Source organism: Nipponia nippon, unplaced genomic scaffold (assembly GCF_047370975.1).
Source record: "Nipponia nippon isolate SJK-2023a ecotype South Korea unplaced genomic scaffold, ASM4737097v1 scaffold_3, whole genome shotgun sequence".
In the NCBI taxonomy this organism is placed as follows: domain Eukaryota; kingdom Metazoa; phylum Chordata; class Aves; order Pelecaniformes; family Threskiornithidae; genus Nipponia; species Nipponia nippon.
The window spans coordinates 2,039,511-2,049,447 of NW_028262347.1; the positions used below are offsets into that span (position 1 = coordinate 2,039,511).

At 55.8% G+C, this 9,937-nt stretch overlaps 1 protein-coding gene across 4 annotated transcripts; it reads left to right on the plus strand.

Annotated features, from left to right (window-relative positions):
• Positions 1-32: 32 nt before the first annotated feature.
• MEST (mesoderm specific transcript) lies at positions 33-9,916 on the plus strand. Of its 4 annotated transcripts, none has more exons than XM_087767285.1 (12): positions 33-131; positions 1,357-1,511; positions 2,134-2,213; positions 2,494-2,571; positions 3,001-3,137; positions 3,477-3,535; positions 3,844-3,884; positions 4,281-4,351; positions 4,905-5,228; positions 7,390-7,466; positions 8,035-8,098; positions 8,582-9,916. In XM_087767285.1, exons 2-12 carry the CDS (start codon positions 1,358-1,360, stop codon positions 8,697-8,699), a joined length of 1,203 nt encoding a protein of 400 aa, XP_087623411.1. In that variant the 5' UTR covers positions 33-131; position 1,357; the 3' UTR covers positions 8,700-9,916. The 4 variants fall into 4 exon arrangements, with proteins under 4 accessions (XP_087623411.1, XP_087623409.1, XP_087623410.1 ...); XM_087767287.1 differs by having other exon boundaries at positions 34-131; positions 4,905-5,006; XM_087767283.1 differs by having other exon boundaries at positions 2,494-3,137.
• The last annotated feature ends 21 nt before the right edge of the window (positions 9,917-9,937 follow it).

Below are 9,937 nucleotides of genomic sequence, written 5' to 3' on the forward strand. Positions count from 1 at the left end.
CCGCGGCTGCACGCGCCGTGACGCGCGGGAAGCGGGGGGAGGGGCGAGGCGGCGCATGCGCGGGGCGGAGCTGGGCGCTGGCCCCGCCTCCGGAGCGCCATGCCGGCGCGCGGCCGAAGCACCTGAGCCAGGTGAGGCGCGCGCGCGCTCCCCCCGCCCGCCCGCCCCGCGAGGCGCGGAGGCTCCGCCCACCGCCGCCGGGGGGCGGGGCTTGCCCTCCCTCCTCAGGGGAGGGGGCGCACGGCGGGGAGGGGGGCGTGGCCTGCGGGGGCAAGCGCTGCCCCGAGGGGCGGGGCCTGATGGGGCGGGGCTTAGTCCGTGGGGCGGGGCTTGTTCATGGAGGTGTGGCCTTGTGACGGGGCGGGGCTTATTGGGGTGCAGCCTGGGGGCGGGGCTTTGGCGGCCACATCCCCCCTCAGACCCTATGGAGCCCACATCTCCCCTCAGCCCCCTATAGAGCCCATGTCCCCCCTCAGACCCCTATGGAGCCCACGTCCCTCCTGAGACCCCTGTGGAGCCCATGTCTTCCCTCAGCCCCTCAATGGGGCCCATGTTCTCCCTCAGACCCCCTATGGAGCCCACATCCATCCCTCAGACCCCTATGGAGCCCACGTCCCCCCTCAGACCCCCCCTAACCTTTACTGCACTTTCTGTCATGGACCTGCCACCTTGGGGATGTGGAGGTTCTGGGGAGGTCAGGGTTCTGGGGACGTGGTGGGGGGCTTTGGGGACATGGCGGTGGGTTTTGGGGACATGGCGGTGGGTTATGGGGACATGGTGGTGGGTTATGGGGGCACGGGGGTTTTGGGGACATGGCAGTGGGTTTTGGGGACATAGCAGTGGGTTTTGGGGACATGGTGGTGGGTTATGGGGACGTGGGGGTTATGGGGACATGGCGGTGGGTTATGGGGGCATGGTGGTGGGTTATGGGGACGTGGTGGTGGGTTATGGGGACATGGTGGTGGGTTATGGGGACATGATGGTGGGTTATGGGGACATGGTGGTGGGTTTTGGAGACATGGTGGTGGGTTATGGGGACATGGTGGTGGGTTATGGGGACGTGGGGGTTATGGGGACATGGTGGTGGGTTATGGGGACATGACGGTGGGTTATGGGGACATGATGGTGGGTTATGGGGACATGGTGGTGGGTTTTGGAGACATGGTGGTGGGTTATGGGGACATGGTGGTGGGTTATGGGGACATGACGGTGGGTTATGGGGACATGGTGGTGGGTTATGGGGACGTGGGGGTTATGGGGACATGGTGGTGGGTTATGGGGACGTGGCGGTGGGTTTTGGGGACGTGGGGGTTATGTGGCAAATCCCAGCAGACAGTGGTCTCGCTCTCTCCACAGGATGAAGGAGTGGTGGGTGCAGGTGGGGCTGCTGAGCGTGCCCCTCCTCGCCGTCTACCTGCACATCCCGCCCCCCCAGCTCTCCCCGGCTCTCCTCTCCTGGAGATCCTCCGGAGGCTACTTCACCTACAAGGACCAGAACATCTTCTACAGAGGTGACGGGGCCGCGCCGAGCCCTGGGGACACCTCCTCCGTCCCGGTGGGGAGCGGGGTTGGGGGCTCTGCTCCCCTCGGTGGCGCCGGGGATGTCCCCAGGGCCAGGCAAGGAGATGGCAAATCCCTCCCACAACATAGCAGCTTTAGGGGGATCCAGGCGCAGCGTGGCTGTTCGTTATCAAAACATTTTAATTGGGTGAAGCCGCGGAGGTCGGTTCTTGCGCGGCAGCGGCAATACCTTGGTGTTGGCGGGGAAGGATCCCAAGAGCCTGCGATGGGTGGCAGCAAGGAAGAGAGACCAAAAACCCTTTTTGCTGGAGTTGGTTCTCACCCATCGTAGCAACTTAGGGGCAGCTGCAATGAAATTGTGCTAAATAAAACCCTGGTTTGCATCAAGTAGCCGGTGCTGGCGGCCGTGGTGGCTCGTCTGGCCGGGTTTCCGAAGCCACGCTGGCACTGGGGAGCTGTGGTGCGAGTCAAAGCCGTGCTTGGTTTTGGGGGAGCAGGGGGAGAGGTAACGCCGTGCTGCTGGTTGGGCTCCCAGGCAATGCCTGGCTTCTAGGGGAGGAAACTGGGAAACTGGGAAAAAGCTGACCCTGAGTTTCCCCGTTCCATCCCCAGATTCGACCGGCGCCGTCGGCAGCTCCGACGTCGTCGTCCTCCTGCACGGTTTCCCAACCTCCAGCTACGACTGGTGCAAGGTGAGGGGAGGGAATACACGGGGGGTTGGATGCCCACAGCAAACTGCGTGGTTTCTTCCTAAAGCAGGAGGAAAAGACCCACAACTATTTATTGGCGTGGTTTTTTTGGGGATGGTCTTGCTGTTTATTGGGAAATTTCGACCTCCTGTGGTTTTCTCGGAGCTGGAAGGTGCTGTCTGGGGGAGCGGAGGGAAGCGTGCCCGTCCACGGCTGTGCATCGCCGCAGACTTTTCCTCTCTCGGCTCCCGTCAGCCGTTTTTTTAATGCATTTCTCTTCCAGATCTGGGAAGGGCTGACCCAGCGGTTTCACCGGGTGATTGCTCTGGATTTTGTAGGATTTGGTTTCAGCGACAAGCCTGTAAGTAGCCTGGGAAGAGGATTTTTGCAGTTGCTTTTGGCCCCGAGGTTGTTCTGCTGTGCCACCCGGGGAAAACTGGCGTTTGCAGTCCAGTTTCTTCTCCCGTTTACATCTGAAAAAGGAATAAGACATTATAATAGTGGAAGGGATGGGGAAGGTGCGTGGTGGAGACTGGCTCTTGTCACTGTCTTGCCTTTACTTGGGTTTGACGTGACTCCGAAGCACACCTTGACCCCTTTGGGGCACGGGCAGTGCTCCCGTGGCCTTGTGGACGTAGCTGCTGGCCCAGGACATCCCGATTGCCCTGTCCGGGGTCGCAAACTACTGGTCTCCACCCCACATTCCTCCATTTGCGTGTTTATTCTGGAGTTTGTGGGCTCATGGCGGGTCAGGCTCTCACCGCGGCTCCTCTCCTGCTTTGCTTCGCAGAGGCCCCACCGCTACTCCATCTTCGAGCAAGCCAGCATCGTCGAGGGGCTGGTGCGTCACCTCGGCCTCCGCCACCAGAGGATTAATCTCCTGTCCCACGATTACGGGGATACGGTCGCACAGGAGCTGCTCCACAGGTCACTGCAACCACTGATGCTCTGGCTGCTCTTTGTTGTCCCCGGCAAGATGATTTCCAGCAGATAAATGGAAGGACGTAGCGCAGAACCCACCTTCCCCTGTACCTACAGCTGTAACGAAGGTTGGGAGGCCTTGGGGCCCATCCATGGTGGGCAGATCTGAGGCTGCCATCTATCAGATCCCAGCTGCTAGGATGTTTAACTTCCCTCCTGAGCTCCTTCTTCTCAAGCAGGGGAGCAGAGATGATCTGACACTGTTAATGTGACCCGTTGGTCAGTCACTTCTTGGAACCTGGAGAAGGTCTCGTTGTGTTTCACCTTCTTCTCGTCTGTCCCCAGGTATGAGCACAATAAAACTGGAAGCATCTTGATCAACAGCCTCTGTTTATCCAACGGAGGTAAGGTTTGCCTGGCGTGGGGGGATGTGTGGGCTGGAAGGGATGGGGATCCATGGGACGGGATGGGGATCCATGGGACAGGATGGGGATCCATGGGATGGGATGACCTTCCCATCTCCATCACCCGAGGGAAAGCACCACCTGAACCCCAATCAAATTGCAATTAAGGTGCTGTAATTAACCGGGAGCGTCAGTCCTCGGGCTGCGTTTGCGGTGCCTTTTGTGGCACCACAACGAAGGGGAGAGACTGGGAGATGCGGAGCAAAATACTTGTAGCGTTACAGCTCTGTTCTCTCACATCCTTCCAGGGATTTTCCCCGAAACGCATTACCCCCGGTTCATCCAGAAGGTGAGCTGCTACCCCCTCTAGTCGTACTGCATCGCCCCTCGAGCAGATGTTTGGCTCCGTGAGTTTGGGGTTTTAGCTGGCTCAAATGCCTGCTGCTTTTCCCGCTTCGGTCATGGCACCTGAGCTGCTCACAGGCATCGTTAGAGGCGGTGGGGAGAGGCAGGGGCTGTCAGGATGCGGCTCGTCTCATCCGAACGTCCCAGCAAATCACCCCTTGAAGCGCTGATGTCTCACTGTCGAGAGCTCACGTACATCTCGGCATTACCAAGGGTCGGGGCTGAGCGGGGAAATTGCTGCAATCTGGGAGCGTGGGAAGAAAAGCCGCCCGAGGAGGCAGGATTTATCCCATCTGTACAATACCGAGTGGTGCTGTCTCCTTTTTTCCTTCTGCCCAAGATCCTCAAGGATGGGGGTTTGCTGTCCCCTGTCATCACGCGGCTGATGAACTTCTTTTTCTTCTCCAGAGGGTGAGTCTGGTCTCCACGCAGTCCGTACGGGGGGTGCGGGCCACGCAGGGAGGGGGCCAACGCTGGAATTAGCGTAGCGGGTATTTGGCAGGTGAGCGGATCCCCCGGCGCTGTCCCAGGGGAGATTTGCCCCTAGATTTGAGTGACCTTGGTCCTCCGGGCCATTCCCTCTCCAGGTTGGCAAAGTGCTTCAGCCTAATAATAAACCACACGGCTTTTCGCTGTACACTGAAATCCTTCTCTCCCACGAGTATCGGACTTGCACGTGTGACAGAGGCAACGAAAACCCTAACCACACTTTGCATACGGCACGCAATCGGATATATATTTTTATCAGATGTTGCAAACCCTCTTTTTTTCCAAAAAGCCCTTTAGATCGGCCACTAAGCCCAACACTGGGAGCCTTTGGGGGATGATTTGCAGTGCTGCGCTTGCACCCATGTGTTTCGCAGTGGAAGCTGGAAGCGCTCGACTGTTTATTTGCCCTCGGCTAGTTTTTGAGCCATACGCTGACACAGCTCCTGCCATGCCGCTCTGAACTCTTTTTTTTCAGGCTCGGGGCGGTCTTCGGGCCCTACACGCAGCCTTCGCAGGCAGAGTACTGGGACATGTGGACGGCGGTGCGGACCAACGACGGGAATCTCGTCGTTGACAGGTACGTCACCGTTAATTGCTGCACGACTTTAGTTTTACGCCTGTGGCATCCCTCTGTTTGCAGGCAGAGCCCTGCAGCGGCTCGGAGGTTGCCGGAGCTCGGCCAGATCCCTGGACATTGGCTTCCCGGAGCCTCCAGCTGCTTCTGTTGGGGTCTGGGATCATCGTTGCCCCCCAGAAAAGAGCTAGGGTGTGATGTAGGAGCGGGGATGAGGCAAGGCAGGTAAGTGAAGTCTGGAGTCAGGAGGATCTGAGCCTGCACTCGGTGGGAGAAGGACAACACTGGAGATGTACGCTGTGGGGTTTTTTCTTCTTTGGAAATTAGGGGCTTGAATTTGTGGGGTTTTGTTAACAACTGGAGCTTGATCAGGTTCTCTCCAGTTTGGGACTTTTGGAAGGACCTCGGGCTGGTGGTTGCGAGTTCAGTATCCCCGTTCAGCACGGCCTGTGCGCGTCCTTCTCCCCCAGCGTGCAAACGCCTCTCCTCCCGCTGGGGACAATCTCCAGCCAAATCGCAGTAAGGACCAAACGGCTCAGCCCCTCCAAAGAGCGCCGGCTAATTGCCTCTTGTAACGAGGGATACTTGCCCAAGCCCAGCAACAGATACATGGCTGACACGCCGCCCACTTGGCAAGTCCTGTCGTGGCAAATTCTTGCAATGTCACCTTTGCTGGCAGCGCAGCCGTGATAGGAAGCTCAGTGACGAAATATCTCCAGCCCCTTAAATGTCACGTGTCAGTACATTTATTTAGTGTAGCTTCCCGTCCTTGGAAAGCTTTTTATAACCCAACTGGCTCAAACCTGATGTTTAAATTGTGCGCCTCAGCCCCTGAGAGCTGTGCTGAAGCAAGGAGTCACCCCGAGTTGCTGGCTGGGGTGACGAGACAGGCCAAGGAGCTGTCAGCAGTTCAGAGTTTCGCTGTAAGACCTGACTAGTGCAATTTATCTTCTCCTGCACTCCTCCACATGCAGTAGTTCAGCGTGGACTCCTCTTCTGCGGGGCACTGAAATGGTTTCAGAGCTGCTGCGCTGCCGGTGAGCCGAGCATGGGAGTGCTGAGATGGTGCTGCCTCTGTGTTGGCTTTTAGCAGCTTGATATCTGCCCCATTGTGTAGGATCTGATTGCAAACCTGCTTTTGGCTCCACCACTTGAGCGAAGCAGTGTGGAGTTTGCCAAGGGAGCAACCTCTCGGTGCTTGTTTGCAGCCCGCTGGGACTTACTGCACTGCCTGGCACAAAGGTTAATCATAGAATCGTTACGGTTGGAAAAAACCCTTAAGATCATCGAGTCCAACCGTTAACCCAGCACGGCCAAGGCCATCACTAAACCATGTCCTCAAGCACCACGGCTACCCTTCTTTTAAATCCCTCCAGGGATGGGGACTCAGCCCCTGCCCTGGGCAGCCTGGGCCAGGGCCTGACAGCCCTTTCCGGGAAGAAGTTTTTCCTAATACCCAACCTAACCCTGCCCTGGCGCAGCTTGAGGCCGTTCCCTCTCGTCCCATCGCTTGTTCCTGGGGAGAAGAGACCGACCCCCCCGGCTCCAGCCTCCTTTCAGGCAGTTGCAGAGAGCGATGAGGGCTCCCCTCAGCCTCCTCTTCTCCAGGCTGAGCCCCCCCAGCTCCCCCAGCCGCTCCTCCCCAGCCTTGGGCTCCAGCCCCTGCCCCAGCCTCGCTGCCCTGCTCTGGCCACGCTCCAGCCCCTCCATGGCCGCCTTGGGGTGAGGGGCCCAGCGCTGAGCACAGCATTCGAGGGGCGGCCTCCCCAGTGCCCAGCACAGGGGCACCATCACCTCCCTGCTCCTGCTGGCCACACTGTTCCTGATACAAGCCAGGATGCCATTGGCCTTCTTGGCCACCTGGGCACACTGCTGGCTCACGTTCAGACGGCTGTCAGTAATTGGGTTACAGGTTCATCATTGGGTTACGATGGTTCACCCCCTTGAACAACCCCGTGGCATTTGACTGGGAGCAGAGGACCCAAATTTGCTTCCGTCTCATCTGAGAAGGATTCAAACTCCATCTTCCTCTCTCCCCAGACTACGGGTTGTTTCCCCCTTCCTAAATGAACTTGGATCATTTTCCAGTAGGACTCTTAGGGCACAGAGCTGACAGGGGCAAGAGCTGGAGTCAGGGTCCCAACCTCATCTGCACTTTTATTTGCCGACTGTCTAAATAAAAAAACAAACCACCTTAGGCTGTTCGCTAAGCTCAGGGATGGTCAGCAGACTGATTTTGTTGCTGCTGCCCTAAGGAGGCGGTCCGTGGGAGATGCAGATTCCACCTCGGTCTCATTGCACAGGCGTACGTTGCCCTGAGAGCGATTTCCAGGCTGTGCAGCACCCGGAGGCACTGTCCGCTGCGTAACAACAGGTTTCTCTTTAGTATTTTGCAGTACATAAACCAGAGAAAGAAGCACAGAGACCGCTGGGTTGGGGCTTTGATGTCCACCTCTGTCCCACGTGAGTAGGAATCCATTTTCTTTGATTTACTGGTTGGGATGTTGGGAATCGCCCCCCTCGCCTGCATGCACTGGAGCGTTGTGCTGGCTCCTTCCACTAATCGCTGGAGCCTCTCGTTATGCTGATGAGGACGACGTGGCTCAAATCTGGTTTGTGCAGGGATAGCAAACTTCCCTGCTCTAGTTTAAGGCTCAGTTACAGCGCAGAGCCGTGAGCTTGTTAAGGTAAGAGGAAAAAGACTTTGTTCCACTGAGCAGAGGTAACTTTCTTTTAGAGGCTGGTTCGCAGCCTCCGGTTTCTCCAGCTGCTGCCCTAGGGAAGCCGAGGTGCTTTTCAAGCTCAAGAGAAGTTGCAACCACTCAAGGAAAGGTTTGGTGTTTGCAGGAGGAAGGTTGGAGGCTGAACTTGACCCCAGGGCAGAGAAGCAAGAGCCCTTTCGGCAGCTGGTTTGCTCAGTGCTCTGCTGAAAGCTTCCCAAGCTCCATGCGAGGGGGGAACATGTCTGCAACAGGCTTGGTTTAGGGATGTCCTTGGGTATAAAAGCTCTGTCTGTGCTTCTCTCTTGCAGTGCATCTAATCTATGGCCCCCTGGACCCTGTGAATCCGCACCCAGAGTTTCTTCAGCTTTACAAGTAAGACAATACCCGCCACAAAGCGGGAATGCGCAACTGGGGTTTCATTTCGAGGGAGATTTTGTCTCGGACTTTTCCTTCAATTCCCTTTTCATGGAAACTGTTTTTAATTCCCACCTGTAACCTGCACAGCCAGGTGATTCAGTCGGAGCCTTCTGCAATTTGGAGACTGCTTCCCCATTTTAGGCATCAAAGTCACAATTCTCAGTCAAATCAATCATGCATTTTAAAACCACATCAGACAGAGGTTAAGATTTATTGACTGAGGTAGTCTTCTCCTCCAAACTAACCTGAATTAAATCCAGCACTTGGAAGAGTGGTCAACTGTAGCTGCTACAGGCTTTTTTTGTCCTAAAACCATGTTATGAGCAGAATCCCAGCTGTGCAAGAGGGTACTGTCCTCCTCATGGGCAGCATCTGGCTGGCTGCGGGCTGAGCCTGCTGCAGTTCCTGTGCTTAAGCCTGGCTGCATTCTTCCAACAGGAAGGTGCTTCCCATGTCCACGGTGTCGGTGCTGGACGACCACATTAGCCACTATCCACAGCTGGAGGATCCTACAGGCTTCCTGAATGCGTATCTGAACTTCATCAACTCCTTCTGAGCTTGCTGCAGCTCAGTTCTTGCTCTCTGAGTCAGGCTTTGGGGGCAGGAAGAAACCTTGATTTTATCTCCAGATCCAACACTTTGCACTAACACCCTGATCTTTGGCTGCCAAATTTCTGCATTTACGCAGTTAAATCCTTTGAGCACCGCAAAAGATTAGCCTGCAGGGAGGCATGGACAAAACTGTCAACCTAAGTAGAGTTACAGGACACTGACAGCTCTTCCAGCGCTGCGCTCACCTCGATTCTTGACCAGCCTATCTCTCTTTTTAGAGCCAGGAGGGCTCAAGGGAGAACAAGAACACCTGAGGGGAGGCAGAGCACGTTTGTCAGTGCAAGAGTCCTTACTTGCCTTCACTGCTAGCCTGTGCTGCGTGCCACAGGTAGACAGGACCACGAGCAGCCAAGGGTTGATGCGCATATTCCTAAGACGGACACTGGTTTGGTTTTTGAGTTGCTGCACAGGCAGTTTAAATTCTATCCTTCTGCTAAGTGTTATAATACCTGGCCAGCTTGTCGGGACGGAGGAATTTGAAACTGAGTTTGCCTACACTACATACAGCAGGAGAGCTGGATCGGTAATCCCCAGAGTACAGGCAGTGATGCTCAGATCTGTTTTTAATGACCAGTTAGCCAAAGGCAAGCTCTAAACCTCAAGTTTTTACCACATCCCTTGTTTCTCTGACTTTCAGTTCAACAAGCAGAGCCACTCACTGACACTACTACACCCCTGGGACCATCTCAGCAGCTTCCCCGAAGCCTGGCTGTAGCACGCAGTTCTACCAGGGCAGGCTCATGCCTGTTTCCCTACAGCAAGCTGAATATGCAATACTGGCACTAGCAAAAGCCAAGGTGTTCTTCTCAGCAATAGCTATTCCAGCCACTGGGATCTGGGACAGGTGTTTAAATTAGTATTAAAATAATATTCCTTCCTTCCTCACCCTGACCTGATAACTAAAGAAACACCAATTCACCCGCAGAGAGATGCAGAACTTCCCTCACAAGGAAGTCACCGCAAGATCCCTCCTTCCCCCTCTTTTCCCAACTTTTGATACAGGATGTTTCACATCTTTGAGCCCAGGAAAAGGCTGCGCTGTTGTTTGGTGTTATCTGACATAAGGCTCAGAGAACTGAATATGCCTTGATAGCTGAAGATTGATCTCTCTCTCTGTACATTGATTTTTCTGTGGGGAACAGAGGAGGCAATCATCAAGAAATTGTAAATTTGCAAGCTGGC